Below are 17348 nucleotides of genomic sequence, written 5' to 3'. Positions count from 1 at the left end.
TAGCCTGTCAAAAATAAAAATGTTAAAATATCAACAAAACTCTTGAGTAGAGACAATATGTGCATACAGCCAGTGTTTCCCAAACTTTTCCCAGTGAAACACCTATCCAGTCAGGTTCTCAGGATTGCCACAATTAATATACATTGGATGTATGTGCATAGATTAGATCTCCAGTATATGTAAATTTATCACATGCATATTCATTATGGATTTCCCAAAAACCCAACTGGTTTTTGGGAAATCTCCTATGGCAGGGAAGGATATGTGTATAGGCTAATAGTGGATCTTCTAGTGCTATTTTAGAGACAATGATGAAAATAGCAACAAAATGATAAACAGATTCTTCCTAGGTCCACTCTGATTTATAATTGAGGAACAAAAAGTAGTAGTAGGGAGGTATCAATCAAGTTTTCCAGAATTTCTTGTTTGCAAAGTTCTGGTAGCCTTAGACTGATCCCAGGAAGAACTTGAATTTTTGTTGGTTGTGATTCCTTTTATTGCATTAACTTAAAAGATGATGTAGTAGATGAGTGTTTGAGACTACCTAGGTCCTTACATTTGATAAAGGTGGTCTTTGTCCAATAAAAAAAAGATCTCAACCTAGAAAGATTCCAAAATGTATTCGCATTTTATTTTTATTCAAATTAGTAGAGGAAAAATGCCAGCGCCTCATAGTGAGAGATAAGGCAGGGAACATATGGACTGTTACAGATCACGAGAGTAGCAGAGGTACCATAAACCATGTGAGTCTATGGTTTGAGCACTGAAAAACACGATTATGAAAAGAGGAGACACATATAAATTAGTATTTCTTGGTATTACAGTGCATAATGAGCCCAACTTTCAAATCTATCTGTGGTACAGAATTTGCACATGGAAGTATTTTATAAATTGCAAAGCGAGGGTTGCGCAGTTTATAAAATACAATGTAGTTCTGATCCAAAAATATCTGCATATATTTCAGTACACACGTATATTTCCAAATCAATAAAACATATACTGTCTTTACCCATTTTACGAACATAGGCATGTTTTTTTTATGCATGAATTAATTGTAACACAGCATGAATAAACACCAAGAATTAAATGTGGGGACAGGTATTTTATAAGGAATGCATGCATACCATTTTAAAAATACTTGTGTGAGCACTTGGAAACACCAGTTCACTGGCATATCCACCAGTCTTCTAGTTCATCTAGACCCTTTAGCACTTCACATTAAGCCTCCACCAGTTCATCCCAAACCTCCCAGCCAAAAATTGCAGACAGCAGATAGAGTCAAATTTCACTTGTGCAAGTCAGCTAGCATGTATAAAAGTATACAAATAAGTTCCCTAATGTACATTCTAACAATAAAAACAACTACAGTGCATATTAGTGAACCCTACCCTTGAATGCCCCTAGACTGCCTCTTTTTCCCTCAGTAAAATGTACGTGAGAAACCAAAAAGCACACGCATACTCTTAAGGGTTTTAAAATAGCATACTTGCCAGGTTCTTGTAGCCTGGTTTGGCCTCTGTTAGAAACAGGATGCTGGGCTTGATGGACCCTTGGTCTGACCCAGCATGACAATTTCTTATGTTCTTATGTTTATTGGCAAGCATCCCAATTGCCAGCCATGGTACATGACAGCTTGTAGGATAACACTCTATCCAAGACAGTATTTGTCATCTTTCTCTTTTGTACTCCACAGTCTTAGGTAAATGAGCAGGCGAGATCCCCTATTTAGTTGACACCCAGCACCCCTTCCCTTCCCATGTCTAACTACAAAATGTGTCATAATCTAAATAGCTACCAATACTAGTTTGGCTATTGCCCAAGCATTTGGCCTCTTAAGCCCTTGCAGACTTTCCAGACAGTACTCCACCACTGCCACATCAACTCAGTGACACGAGCACATAACTTGTCGGACAGATTGGGTGGTGTGGTTGTCTGTGTTTCTGCTAGGACTTCTAAATATTAATTTACTTGTAGTCTTCCAGACATATCTGGTTGCTAATTAATTTGATCATTGTATTCTGCCAAATAGACCTGGTCACAGGATTACCTGCATTTTCCTCCAAGAAATGTAATGTTTCACATTGTAGAGTTTGCCATCCAGTCTGGTAGTTCAAACACTCATTGAATCCTTTTAGTAGGACCCTTTAAAATACTTGCTGCTAGGTTATGCTTCCACTATAGCACTGTCATTTGTTTTACAACTAACCATCCTCTGTACTTATCCCATGCTTTGTTAAGATCTGTCACTATTCAAGCCTACCCTGCGTGTTCCAGGAGGCTGTTCCCGCTCTTTCCTTGAAAAAAAAATGTCCTGATGTTGCTCCTGAGTTTTCCCTCTTGGAGCCTCATCATCATGACTCCTTGTTTTAGAACTTCTTATCCATTGAGAAAGGTTTACTGAATACTAGACTCGCATGAAGCCGTTTGAAGCTTTGGGGATGTCCCTTCTTTACAGTTTGAGTTCTGTTAGGATTTTGATAAGCAGGAAAACATATTATAGAGTCATACTTGTCTAGTTATCAAAGGACACTGTTGCTAGAATCATTACTATCTACCTTTAAATAGAGCTTGCAACCCAAGTTATCCATAATTGTTTAGAACAGTCTATTGCTTCCATATTTAATCTCCACATAAACCTCTCTGTTTCTGATAGCCAGCCCCAACTACCTAAAAGGTGATGGGATGCAATAGATTATATTAAATGAGCTTTACTGTGCCTACATTAAATATTCTAAGTAGATTGAATCATGTGATACTGTATACACATTTGAATTGAAATTTAAATGCCTAAAATGATTTTCTATGTGTATTCTCCATCAGCTTTTCCTTATTAGTCACTATGGAGGCAATTCTTAAAATTACCATTATAACAAACTTCATTCTGCTGTTTTTCCTTGAGAGAGATTCACCCTTGTATCTGCTCACCAGACTCTTGCAACTGGACTTCTCTCTTCTCAGCTCTTGGCTAGTCTCCTTGGTTATTTTACAAATTGAACACTGCCATTCCAAAGGATTTTGCTGACTTTAATTTGGAATGAAACAAATACAAGGAATGACTCAATGCAAGTCAGATCATTCCCCTCAGCGTGCAGCAGATAGTGCACAAAATAGAGGAAGGACTTAGGGACCAACACAAATTATAAGCCCTCTTGAATGCAAGGCACTGTAAAGAAATTATACATTTTGGTGAAACTACTAAAACATTCGAACATTAGACGGTCACTTTAAAATGTGCATGTGAGTGCCCGTGTATGTGTGCGAGTGCACATACGTAGGAATTTAAAATAGTCTGCAGAAATCGCACATACTATTTAAAATATTCCTAGTATGCATACGTGTGCTTCTAATTTTAAGCGGTTACATGAGTAAATGATATTTGCATATCTTCCTTAGGGAATTTGTGGGATTTAGGGCCTCATTTTCTAAAGTATCGCAGGCCTGCAATACTTTAGAAAATTGCGCTACTCTGGGGCGGGGGGGGGGGGGGGGGGGGGGCGGTCCTGCGCTAGCCGGTAGCGATCGCACCGCTGCGGTGCGATCGCTGCCGGCATCGCGCCCAATAACTACACCATAGAAGGTGTAGTTATTGGGCGCGAAATAGCGAGCAAAAAGGGCCTTACCTTTCTTCTCTGCGCACCGGCCTCGCAGAGTCGGCCCCGGTGATGCCCCCGACTCCTCCTCTTCCGGGGCCGACTCCGCCCCGATTTCAGTAGCGCAGGCCTGCAATAGCTTTGGAAGATGAGGCCCTTAATGTGCACAGCTAAGCAGATTTCAAAACATTTGAGTGTGAAATCGAAAGCCAGTTTGAACAATTATTCCACCAATTTTCCCTGTTTATCACTAGGTCATCCAGACCCATCTGGTTCTTTAGCCTGCAATTCCCCCAATTTAGCTAGACCCCTCACCCAGTTGTTTTAAGCCTAAAAATTGTTTTCTTCAGACTTATACCTCATCAAGAGCTGTGAGATTTAAAATCCATATTTACGAGCGTAAATGTTGACCCAGCCTCAGCATGCTCCTGACACGCCCTAACTCCACCCCTTTTTTTTCTGTGCGTTGGGTTGCATATATATAGGCATAACTGGGCCAATTTAAAACAGAAGTTTCTCATGCTTGACCCAAATACTTATGTATATGGGCTTTTTAACACAAACTACTCTTTTAAAATTCACCCCTTAATTTAGATAATGACAATGGCTTTTTCTTGCTGTGATACGCACCGTCCTGCAAAATCTGCAGGCACATTTTAACCCACAGACTTTTCACCAATTTTCAAAGTGAAAGTAGGCATGTACTTTCTCCTTGGAAATTGTCCTGGGGCAAAGTATCCACAGATATTTGCTCTTGCTTCTTCCGTGGACACTTTTCCGTGGAAAACAATGCATGCAGATTAGAAAAGGCAATCTTGGTGCACTATTTTCTGTTGCGCCCCTGAGAATGCCTCCTCCTATTGCAGCTAAGTGTGTGTGCAAAGGTGTAATAAAGTGCATACTTTTTTTAGGCAAATAAAGAATGGGCAATGATCAGATAGCCCCTTTACCCAGGTAAATTACTCCAGTGAATGTTTGCTTTATTAACAAGCAATAATGATTTTAAAAAGTCCACTGCTAGAATAGCCGATTATGTAACATAATGTGATCTTTATGCAGGAACAAGTTGCTCCAAATCAATAAGTGACTGTTATTTGTATGTCCAAATTGATATCATGAAACATATGGCTCAAATTCTGTTTTATACATACTTAACATCTGCCATCCAGTTGAGGAGCAATGTTAGTGAGAGAATGCATTTTACATTGAAGAAACACTTTTTTCATAATATTAAAGCAATTTGTTTATAGCATTTACCTTATTATGCACTGTAGTACTAATACAATGATTGTAGTGATAGGACCAGCTAAGTCTAATTTTAGGAAAAGTTGACTATTACTGTACTTATTTCAAACATCTACATTGCTGATCAGTTTTAAGCAGATGGTATTGTGGTGATTGAGAAAAAAAAAATGCAGTCTGCTTGTTAATATGAAGGGCAATAACCGCAAAATTTTTACATGACCAAATGTGTTTCTCCATGGACAAGCAGGATAAGGATCAAGCGCACATGTGCGTGACATCATCCAACAGCGCCGAGATGGAGAGCTCTCTCAGAGCTCAAAAAGACTGAAGGCCTTTTTGAGCATGTATGGGGTTCCTGTTCAGCCCTTGTCATGCAGGTCTCCTCAAAATTTTTCCTTCTTATTGCAAAAGGGCATGTTTTTGCACTGTCTGTTCTAACCTGCCTGTTGTTGTTCCCATTTAGGTTTCTTATTGTATTTTTACAGTTAGTCTTTACTTTTGCTAGTTTCCCCAAAAACAAAAATCGAGAGAGAGAATAATTTTTTCTTAAAACTGAGCTTGATTTTAGCATTGAACTTCTTAAACATGATGGAGAACATACCAGGGTTCAAAACATGTTCCCATTCCCTTCAAAGATGACTCTCTCATATCAGCATGATCGCTGTGTCTGATTCTGATTCCCATTCTGTTCCTATCTGCACGGCCTATGCACAATCATCTCTAAGAGCCATTCAATTGAGAGATTATACCTTAATGGAATTTAAAAAAAAAAAAAAAATCTCCTCAGGTTTCCACCTCAGCAGTTAAGGTGGAACATTCTATGTGCCAGAGGCTGTTGCCTAAATCAAAAAAGGCTCATTCTGAAAAAATCTCAGCATAGAAAAGGTGATGATACAAAGTCTGGCACCTCTGTAACTAGAGCATGTATGCCCCTCTCCACATTTTCTTCACCGGTGCAGACTGTCCCCGTTAGTGCAAAGCTATGGTACCATTTATTTATTTAGATTTTTATATTCCACTTTTCACACTTTTTCAGCACTTCAAAGCGGATTACATTCAGCTACTGTAGTATTTCCCTATCCCCAGAGGGCCCATCTTTTGTGCTGACATCTTCACAGCACAGAGAATCAGTTTTTGGTATAGAAAAATCAAAACAGGACTAAGGTTTTCTAGTCCCAGTTTTGGTTTCTGATTCAGACAGTTCTTCCACTGTTCTTCCTACAAATGACCAACATTCTGTGGTTTGGAAGATGTGGATAGATTTTGTGAAACATTATTTTACTAATAATGCCACTTTCTCCTCACTTGGAACAAATGTCTCCAATTTTATAGTCATTGACACCTAAGATGGAAATCCAGTTGACTGCTCCACCTTTCAGGCTAGCAAAACATATCAAAGCCTAAGTCTCATGATTCATTTTCATCTAGGGAGAGGATAACATGACAGAGGATCATCTTATAAAACTTTCAGAAAGGCTTTGAATCTTCTTGTATTCTCTATACCACTCTGATGATGAAAACTCTTCTGGCCTTCCTTTGAATCCTTCTGCACAACCTCCTAGACATTTGTATTCCTCCTGAGGATATGGCATATCCTGCTTTTGTACAGAAGAATGGTAACAGAGATTCTTTTCTTTTTATTTCAAGGTTTATTGTAGTTTATTGAGCCTTTGAAGCAATTTGTAGCAGTACCTTTACAGAGACTAGAACAAGAACTTTAGACATGAAAGTGACAGATACTCATGTCAAGACTTCCAGTCACAAAGAATCCAGATATCAAGTATAAGGTTCAGGCTTATTCAGATCATCAAAATGTCCACCAGTCAGTAGTGGTAGAATCAGCTTTAAAAAGGCAAAATTAACTAAAAGTAATTCTAATATCTCTGTAGTGAAGTACCTTGTTTTATTGGACAGCACAGCTGAAAGGATTTTCCATTCAACCGTATTAAATTCTAGAATAGCTATGTATCAGTTATACATGGTACAGTCTATATATTCTTCAAGATAGTACTCAAGAGTTTCCAGCAGAGGTAAAGCAGTGTTGTGTATCAACTTGCCAAGTAGATAAAGCGTGCAATAACCACCTCAACAGATCAACCTATGCAACTTACGACACTTCTTCCAGGATTTCAGCAATTTCTACTGGAGCCAGAAGATTAGCTTGATTTAGAGCTTCATGGATCTGTGAAAAATAATTTGCTGTAATGTAATCTCATTGGGAAAAAGTGAAAGAAACAGAGGATCTGGTTAAGGATCATTGTGCTACTCTTCTATTATTATAAACAAGTGGCAACAACAAAACAATCTTCTGCATCTAAAAACTCTCAACCTCATTATTACAAAATATAGTGCTTCTATTCGAGGAGAAGATACCAACTTTATCAGTTGTAGGCCCCACATTGTGGAATGCCCTCTTGGATTCTATACAAATGCTTTTAGAATATATAATTTTTCGAAAACAACTTAAGGCGCTGATGTTCTTGGAAGCTTTTGGAGTTAGGTAGTTTAGAAATTACTGGATGAAGTGTATCATGCCTTAAGTATCTGAGCAATCACTATATAATTCCCTATTTTATTGTATTTTAATGCAACTTTTATTGATGAGTGTTATGGTTTAATTTGCCATAATCAGCTTAGTTGAAATGAACTACTTTAAGCAGACAATAAGTATTTCTAACTAACTATCTGACTCCTTCCCAGCTCAATCCCAATCTGTAGTGGGGAGCGGCATGCCACGAACGAGCGAGAGCAGGCAACCCGACAGCTCCAGCCTGCCTGCTTGCACTGCTTGAGTGCCTCGCCACCCAAATGCAGTACCTGCCTGCCTGACCGTGCAGCCGCTCGGCTCCCTTGCCGCTCAGCCGACTTGCCTCCCCACCAAATTGCACTGTGCCTCACCACCCGATTGCACTGTAGATCTTCCGCCCTACTGCTCAGCTGCCCTACCTGACTGCCTAGATGACCAGCCATTGGACCGCCATGCTGATCAGCAGCCCTGCCTTGCCACCCGATCGCACTTCAGCTCTGCTGCCCTACCGCTCAGCCGCCCTTGCCTGACTGCCTGTCCAATCAGCCCCCCTGCCTAGGAAGGGAGCTGATTGCTGAGCTCTGTACAGCGATCAGCGAAGAAGAATGCTGCGGAAAGTGCACAGAGGACCAGAGGATCCCGAGGTTTTGATCCAAGGAGCTCCCTGTGCCCCCTGGAGTGAAGTGAGCTGCTGCGGACTGCCGTTCAGATGATCGGCACCTATCCAACTCTAGCGGCTCTAGCTGACCCCCTGGCCTTCTGACACTCACTACACTCGCAGTCCCAGCCACACTCACTGCACTGGTGGCCCCAGCCACTCGCAGCACATGCATCACACATAGCACACGTGGCTCCAGCCATACCCCTGGCTTTCCAGGATTCCCTGGTCTTCCAAGATCTCCTGGCCTGCTGGGTCTGCCACACAGCTCACCGCTCTTGTCACCGCACGAATCGGTACGAGCGGAGGAGGAATAGTGCTGCCACTGCCACACAGCTTGTAGACTACGGACCTTACAAACAGAACTGTGGACCTGAGGACTTCACCATCTGCTGACCTAACCAACTGCAGCCCTATCCTGTGGACCTGAGGACTTGTGGTACTGACTGTACCAGTGGATCTGTCTTCACCACCTGCAGACCATACCACCCACGGACCTTTCCAACACATAGACCTCAATTCAAGAGCACCAAATCAACAGCAGACCTCACCTCATTACCTGCAGACCTAACCATCACCATACCTCACCTAATCATTCTCAGACTGCACCCCACCCAAATCCACAACAACCATCTCACCCCAACCGAGTCCACCTCCACTTCCTTTCCACTAATAGGTCATCTGAATACTCCAACAAAGGACGTCTTCATCAGGAGTTAACATCCCCCGAAGATCCCTCTCGAGGTCGCTGCCACCTGTAGACCATCTAATCCCTACCACCAGGACTTCACAGTAAAACTAAGTGTCCTCTGATAGTCCTCTGCTACACTGCCTTAGCTGCAATATCTCAGTTTGACATGGAATTAAAAATCAGATCACAACCATTAACAAGCCAAGGAAAAAACGTTGACCCAAGGATCAACATAAACAAAAACCCAAACAAACTAATAAAACTCTACATCACTGTACAAACATCACTGTACAAACACCTTGCGCATGCCAAGCTGCACTGCCTTCCCCTGAAATCGGAGTGGCCTGAGAGGGAACTTCCTTTCCCCCTAGCCTGACCTTCCCACCCCGTCCCCTAACCTTACCCCCCCTCCCCCCGACCCTTGTCTTACTTTTTGCGCCTGCCTCCGGGCAAGTTGCATGCGCCAACAGCCTGCCGGCAAGCGATCCTCTGACACAGCGGCTGAGCACACTGTATTGCATCGGCCCCTATATTAGCAAACAGGGAGAGACAGACTTTTCCAGTCTTTGTCAAGAAGCCTGCAAGATTTGGAAATGGGGCAATTTTCCTAAGAATACTTCTTCAAGCTGTCTGTCTGCTGGGGAGAGAAAACCAGATTGCAGACAAATTGTTGCCAGTTACAACCACTCAAATGGTCATTAGACAATCAAGTGGCCAAAGAACTGTTCCAACTAAGGGGCATTCTGATCCTAGACCTATTTGCAATATTTGAAATATCATTGAACAAAAATGTTCTCACGTACTATTCAAATAGACCAGTGGAGAACAGTCTGACTGTAGACACATTCTCATTTGCATGGAATCAAGGACTGTTCTATGCATTTCCTCTAATTCCACTTATTCTATCATTTATTTAAAAAAATATTTATTATATACCACTTTCAGGTCAGATGATCAATCAAAGCTGTTATGTTGGCCGGCCACGGGTTCCGTGGCCGGGCCTTCCTCACCTTCCACCGCCGCGACGCGAAGGGAGCACCTTCGGTGCTGCCCTTCCCTCTTCGGCCCTACTTGCAGCTCTTGACTTTGTGGCGCGATAGAGATGTCGCCGCCGTTGCCCCCCTCATGGGCCCTCTTTGTGGCAGAGATGCTGCCGCCAATCTCTCCTCCTTCCTGGGTTTCCCCAGGCGCGCACGCTCCTCCTCTCAATTTAAAGGGCCTGTGGCACACTAAGGCTGCCGGGCCCCCTGGGATGACATCACTCACTTGGCCTATTTAAGGCAGTTAGAGCTTGCCTTTGCAACAGGTCCCTTCGTTCTCTGTTGCCTCCAGGTGTTTCCTCAAGTTCATGTCTCTTTTCTTTGGACTGCTTCTAGAACTTCGACCTCTGCTCCGCCTGACCACGCCATTGACTCTCTCCGAACTTGAACCTCTGCTACATCTGACTACGCCTGCCTTCTCCATGCCCTGACCTTCGCTTGATTGACTACGCCTGCCTTCTTCGCGCCCTGACTCCTGCTTGTCTGACTACACCTGCCTTCTCCGTGCACTGACCTTCGCTTTGATTGACTACGCTATTCCTTCGTGTCCAGAGTTCTACGTTGCTTGCCAAGACCACCGCTTGCCGCCGGCTCTTATCCTAGCCTGTCAGAGACGCCTCCTCTCACTTATCCTCTGGATGTGGACTTACAAGGCCTTGACCTTTCTTTACTTAGGGGCCTCCTGCTTTCTCCTGTTCCTTCGGCGCCTAGGCTCCTGTACCAAATCCAGTCCAGGGTAGGACTACGCCACCTATTGACTGCACCATCCTCTATCCGCTGCCTCTGGACTGTATCAGACTTTACTTTGTTGCTACACCGAGGCCCACCTAAGTCCTGCCGGCCCCGGCACCCAAAGGCTCAACCCGTGGGGAACGAGGGCTGGTATAGGTGAAGCTCCAGCGGCCTCTGTCTATCAGCCCACTCCGGCTGCCGACAGTGGGAACCCGTAGGGCCCTACCTACAGGTTGCTCTAACCCCGCCTCGGCCCAAGGGTCCATCTCCGACGCAACAAAAGCAGTGCACAGTTTCACTTATAGCCATGGTAGTTCAGAAGTTATGAAGGGGAGGGGTGTCAAATGATATAATCCCATTTTTGGCCTTGCCAAGTTTGATGCATATAGTTACAACACCTAGTGATTCTACATCCAGTAAAATTATGCTTTTTCCCATTTCTAATCATACAAAATGGCAAGAATACCCTTAATCCCAATCATCAATTGTTGACTCCGACTGTATGGATTTTGGAAGCAAACTGGTTTCTCTACAGCTGTCTTCCAAAGTTGCCCAACTTCTCTTAGCATCTAGAAATTGTTGATCAAGAAGATCTTATGAACTTCAAATGGAAAAGGTTTTCTAGATCCATTTACCTGTCCTGTTGCTGTTACAGCATACCATGAACATTTCAAAGGTTTTCTTTTGTCTCAGAAATCTAAAGTTGCCAGATTCACAAAAGTACTATATCATCTTAAACCTCCCATATTAAAGATTCTCCTGTACCTTGGGGTCTAAATGTAGCTGTGGTCCAACTCATGAAATTGCCATTTCAACCTTTTAGCCAAAGCAGAACTGAAGTTCTTATCTTGGAAAGTTAATAGCAGTAACATCTGTGGATGGTAAATGATCTACCTACCTTGGTATCGTACTCTCCCTAGACTCAGATTTTCCATAATAGTAGTTTTGAAAATTCCTCCAAAATTCCTATCAAAAGTTGTCTCTCAATCTCATTTAAATCAATCTATTTTCTTGCCAACATTCTTTCCAAGGCCACACGCCAGTAAGAGTGAACAAGCTCTTCATACGCCTCACTGCAGATGAGCTTTGTTATTCTATTTACAAAGAACAAGTTCCTACAGAAAATCTTCATAACTTTTTCTTGCTTTCAACCCAGTAAATTAGGCTTCTTCAGTTTCTAAGAGCACTCTTTCAGCTTGGATATGTGATTGCACCTCCTACTGCTACAATCACTCAGGACTCCCTCTCTAAGGAAAAGTAAGAGCCCATCAATTCAGTGCTATAGCAGCTTCCTTAGCACCTCTTCGTTCTGCCTTCATAGAAAATATGAAAAGCTGACACTTGGTCTTCCATTCATACCTTTACTGCTCATGATCATTACGGCCTAGAAAATACTTTACGTCATGACAGCAGTTTTGAGTAGACAATTCTAAAGAGCTTATTCAATTGATTGCTTCATCACTTCCCTTCAATCTCTCTGGAACACTTTGCCTCAGGAATTGCGGCTGATGGACTCTAATAAAACATTCAAACACATGCCAAAAGACATTTTTCTTTAGGCTGACATTTTTATAAGTCGATGACCCTAGCAGTGAGAGCATGTGAACTTATTTCATGCTTTTAGAGTTCTTTTGTTCAACATTTCCTAGTTTATTTCATGAATGTTTTATTTTGTGTATGTTGGTTTATAAGCTGCCTAGGGCCTTGGTTTAGGCGGGATATACATAAATAAATAATACAGGTTCCATATTTTTCTATAAAGTATAAGGAATAATTATTTTCATGTAGCTTTAAGCTTGGATGTTCCCACTTGTTTGGATGATTCTTGTCCTGCTTTTCCACAGAGAAAGCAAATTTGCTCATTTCTAACAGGTGTTTTTTGTAAAAAGCAGGACATATCAGCCACACAATCTCAGTCTCCTCCCCATAGGGTTGAAGGTCAACTTGTACAAATGAGGAGATTTGCATGGCAGTGGCTGTGCTGGAACATCTCAGTTTTTCAAAGCTCTAAGACAGCTAATCTAGCTCGTTGACAACATCTGCTAAGTTGTCCTGCTGTCTGCAAAGAACACCTGTATAGGTGAGCAAATTCACTTCAGCTGAATAAAAGCACAGCTTGAATAGTACCCTCCCTTACTGCAAGTAAAACGCCATGCATACTTTTACCTATGTTAATAAGTGGGTGGGATTAGGTCAGGAGAGGGAAAGTATGCATAATGATTTCTTTTGGGGTTCATACTTTTCACCTGCTTCGGTGCTGATGCAAAATTTGTGGGCACATTGTTCCCACCGTTTGAGCACTGGCTCAGATTTTCCAAGGGGAGTTTACCTTTGAAAATGGGCTTGCAGGTCTGCAGGTACAAAATGCCCATATGTCTGTAGTCTCCCTGGGCAGTTTGATTATTTCTTGAATAATGGAAAGCAGGGTTCTACACAGCAGGCCTGAAAGGCTGGAAACTATCTAATGGAATAAATAAAAATAATGTTGTGTGTTCATTTCACTGGCAAAATAAGTTTGCACTTTTCCACAGAAACCTAACAAGTGCGCAAAGCAATTAATATTATGGAATGAAGAAGTCACTTTGTTCATTGGATACAATCAATGCTTATGTTTGTAAATGTTTTTAACGATGGGTGGTGATTGTGTTTGGACTACCTGTGAGATAACATAGGTGATAAAAGTGTTGTGTGTTTCTGTATATTGATTTGAGTAGGAATTGTTATAAAAGATCTCTAGCTTTTATGTTTTTGAATGGACTGTTCATTGTTTGGCTGAGCGAAACAAGTTGATAAATGTGACATTGTACTCATGTCTTGTAGACAATGTGTGTTTTTGTCATTGCACTCCAGATATAAATGCAAGCATCTAAAAAAAAAGATAATCATCCTCTTAAGAGGATAATGATTCAACCTGCAGCTTTTCTGGCTTTTTTTTTTTTTTGTAAAGTCCCTCTAGCAAAGCATCTCAGCCAAGTAGAAGTCATTCAACTTTGTGATATAAATAATTCGGGCCCTGTGTACTAAGCATTTTTCTCATAGACCCAAAATTGGAGAAATCCTTTAGTGCTGTATATAAGCCCCAAAGATAGCTATAGTGTTTACAACGAATCGGGTCCAATCAATTGCAAGGAATTCCATCACTCTTATGGACATCTTTAAGGGATGGTATTTGTTTCCAGGGAGTGCATTTAAAATTTCTATAGATTTTTTTGTCTCTGAATACAGCTTCCTGACCACATTGTCATGCGTGCTCGTGTGTCTCTATGGTGTGTGCATAATACGCGTGCAAGTTATGTGTATGTGTGTAGTTTTGATGGTCTTCTGCTACTGTTACTAATTTTTTGTTTCCCATCTCCTACTGGCTTTACTTTTTACAGCTTTGAGCAGTAATTCAGTCCCCTACGCCTGCCTGATTGGCTCTGTGTCCTCCCTCTCTAGCCAAACTACCTCTCAGTCCTTATATGATAATAACTCTCTCCCACGATTCGCTCGAAAAGGTCTAAACATCTTTGTCTCTTATTATTTTCTCTGTTCAAGCACTGTAATAGATGTACATCCGCCCACCTCCATTTTTGAAAAATCCTGGTGTTTTCGTGTGGCTTTTCGCTCCCATATTTTCCATTTGGGTGCTTGATCTGGATCAGATCAGTTTACATGTCATATTAATACCAAGCACTTACCCGTGTGCTCTTCAGATAAAATGGCTACTGTAACTTTAATTCTAACAAGTAAAAAAATAGATATCACAAAGGGCTTTCAGATGCTATAGTACACATAAGCTTTCTAATATTTATTATTATGTTAATATATAGACCCTTTTTTGGCTTCTTCCCTCCCAATATTTCTTTGAGATATTTACTTTGACTAGCATCATATTACAATATCCATCACTATTTAAAACAAAAATCTCATAATTAAAAAGCCTTGTAAATAATAATGTTTTTTTGGCATTAGGGGGATCGTACCTTCCATTGGTGGTGTAAGAGTGGAAGGTTTAGGGTCAGTGCTGCCGTCCCTTTAAGTTTTACATTTTATCTTGCAACTTCTCAATGTCATTCTAATACCAATTGGAAGGAACTGTCTCGTGATGAGTTGTTTAGAGCATCAGTGGAAATGGGATTTGTAGTATTGCAGCACCCTTGTCCCCCTTCTATGACAAAAGAAAATGTAATGTTCACCCAGGCTTCCAGTTTGAGCGCCCTCACTCATCATTAATTTTCCTCAAAAATCCCCCCACATCTCCCTCTGGGGCACACTAGTTCACATTCTCTAGCCAGCTGTACATTTTTGCTGCAGGGGAACGAGTCAGTCTCATTGGTTTGTTGTAGGTGCTCTAAATGGAGTGATGAGAAAATAATTGTCTTGCGTTTCTAGGGAGAGGTATGGATGGGAGGAGAGACAGATAAAGCAGAACTAACTGATTAAAAAAAAAATAAAAAATCAAAGAAATTGAAACCTAAGTACAGCAAATCTGCAGCTGGTAGACTGTGCTGGTTAGCCCCCTCTTCCCACCACCCAACCCGTGTCCTCTTTTTTAACCTTCCCATCAGTAGACAAAGATGTTTACACCTGAAGTAGATTGTAGGTATTTTTGGGGGTTGACCAAGGGAGTCTGGGGTCAAGAACGACTTGAAGATATTAGCTTGGCTAAGATCTGTTTATTTGGGTGCATGGTTTTTACTTCTTTCTTTTTTTTTTTTGCCACAACCCCTGCCTCTACAATCTGCTACTAGTGAAAACATTTTTGAAGGAGTGCTAGTTATCCATTGTCCAACTTTGTCTTCTGTGGTTTTGTTGTCTGTGATCAATGGTGCATGTTATATCAATTGTCATGTTATACCAGTGGTTGCATGTGAATATTGGTCACCTCTAATCCTCATAAAATATGAAAGAAATCAACAAATATTCCTATACTTAAGACATGTATTCTCTAGTTAAAACCTTATATCAGCCAAAGGTATCATTTCATTTTTTTTTAATTATTATTTATACTACCATTTCCTTTGCAAGTTCAGGTGTCTCCTGTTATGCTGGTAACCTTCATTTTTTAAGTTAGTTAGTCACTTTTTATGTTTCCTACAAAAATGCTATTCTTTTCCTTTTAGGCCTATTTATTTATTTTATAGTTAGCTCAGGCCTTTTCATCCGTAGCTCAAGGAGGTACTGTTCCTGGTCCCTTGCACAGTGTTTCCCAGCCCTCTCCTGGAGGTATATCTAGCCAGTCAAGTTTTCAAGATTGCCTCAATCAATATGCATGAGAAAGATCTGCATACTTTGGAGACTTATATACAAATCTATTTCTTGCATATTCATTACTGATATCCTGAAAACCAGACTGGTTAGTGTGCCTCCAGAAGGGGGTTCAGAAACACTGTCTTGGAGAGTTTACAGTCTAAATCCCTGAAGCAGTGTAGGTTGAAGTGACTTACCCAAGGTCACAAGGGGTGTCAGTGGGATTTGAACCCTGGCTTCCCTAGTTCTCACCTACTGCTTTAACCACTAGGCTACTCCACTCCTATTTCAGTTGCTCTGTCATTAGTTCACCTTCTGTCATCTAATTCAATACAGATTTCCATTTCATCCAGTGCAGAAAAGGCGTTTGAAATGACATAGCAATCATTACTCAAGGCAGATGTCGACATCAGGTCTAACGTCTCATTTTTTCTCTGCCTAATCCCATTAACTCATGCCTCGGTAACTTTCTTCTTTTACGCTAGGATTGTTAGCTTGGGAATATGCTTGGTGACTTTCCATTTGGCTTCAAAGCTCATCTCTTCAGAGCATGTTCTGCTTTGAGTAACCAAACTGCCTGCTTCCCCCATGTACAACATCTATATTGCTTATATATTTCTAACTGCTCTAACTCCATGTAATGTGTATTCTAAATCTAGATAAGTGTTCTTGCTGCCGTTTCTATTCAAAGTTGCTTTCCCTTCTCTCTCCTCTAACAGGTATGGCTAGCCATCCCCCAATACCCATCTTGGAACTTGCAGATCACATTGAAAGATTGAAAGCTAATGACAATTTGAAGTTTTCCCAAGAGTACGAGGTAATTTTTAAAGTGAAATTTAAGACTCGATAAAACCTTTATTCTTAACTCTTCAGCAGGCTTGAGTATGTCAAAGGGAGTCCTTATTTCTGTCGGTCACTACAAGTTCTGCTACCTTCTGTAGTTGGCATTATTCAATGAGATATCCGTTTGACTACAAGAGAAGTTGCAAATACATCTTGAACATATTTTTTTTTCCCCACGGCACAATTTCAATCTTTATATTTTAAGAATTATAAACTCAGAATGTATGCACGTGATGATTTATAGAGGCAAACACAGATACTACACTCAGGACAGAAGGAGAATGAATGAAACAACTATAAATGTAGTTCTTCCTGAGAACTGAAATGCCAGAGCAGAGTTCTGTGACCTTTGCCATTACTAAAGCACATGAGTGTAAACAAGCCAAATGGTGCTATGTTACGCTGCACAGTACATTTCTGAAACCATAGGCTGATACTGGAATATCTGTGGTGAATATAAAGCAGATCCCAGAGAAATTCTTCTTATTCCTTATATGTAACTGTTGCTGGTTTGTTTCTATTTTAAACAAAGGTCAAAGAGTACTATGAGAAGTTAGCAATTATTGTGGCTGTTATTTCAATGCTTACTTATTGAAAGCTACTTTTGGAATATATGGTTTTGAGTTTAGGAAGTAGATTAGATAAGTGCTGTTTTAGAAAGATTGGGAAAGTAATTACCATGGACTGAAAAATTGTTTACAAATTTGATTACTCTCGTCAAGTCATTTTTTCCAGTTTTACTTTGCAATTCTTGGTAAGTACTATGTAGCTTTGATTTTATATATTTTCT

The 17348-nt window shown here is 41.0% G+C and overlaps 1 protein-coding gene across 10 annotated transcripts in view; it reads left to right on the top strand.

Annotated features, from left to right (window-relative positions):
• The window catches only part of PTPRD (protein tyrosine phosphatase receptor type D), a 1482181-nt gene that overhangs the window by 1106748 nt on the left and 358085 nt on the right, over positions 1-17348 (top strand). For all 10 annotated transcript variants that reach the window (XM_029605256.1, XM_029605331.1, XM_029605320.1 and 7 more), the window contains one exon: positions 16435-16532. In XM_029605256.1, the coding sequence (XP_029461116.1) occupies positions 16435-16532 (98 nt within the window). The remainder of the gene's footprint in view (positions 1-16434; positions 16533-17348) is intronic.

The sequence above is a fragment of the Rhinatrema bivittatum genome, chromosome 1 (genome assembly GCF_901001135.1).
Source record: "Rhinatrema bivittatum chromosome 1, aRhiBiv1.1, whole genome shotgun sequence".
Classification (NCBI taxonomy): domain Eukaryota; kingdom Metazoa; phylum Chordata; class Amphibia; order Gymnophiona; family Rhinatrematidae; genus Rhinatrema; species Rhinatrema bivittatum.
The sequence above is the reverse complement of the archived record's forward strand: the minus strand, read 5'-3'. Positions and strand labels throughout refer to the sequence as shown.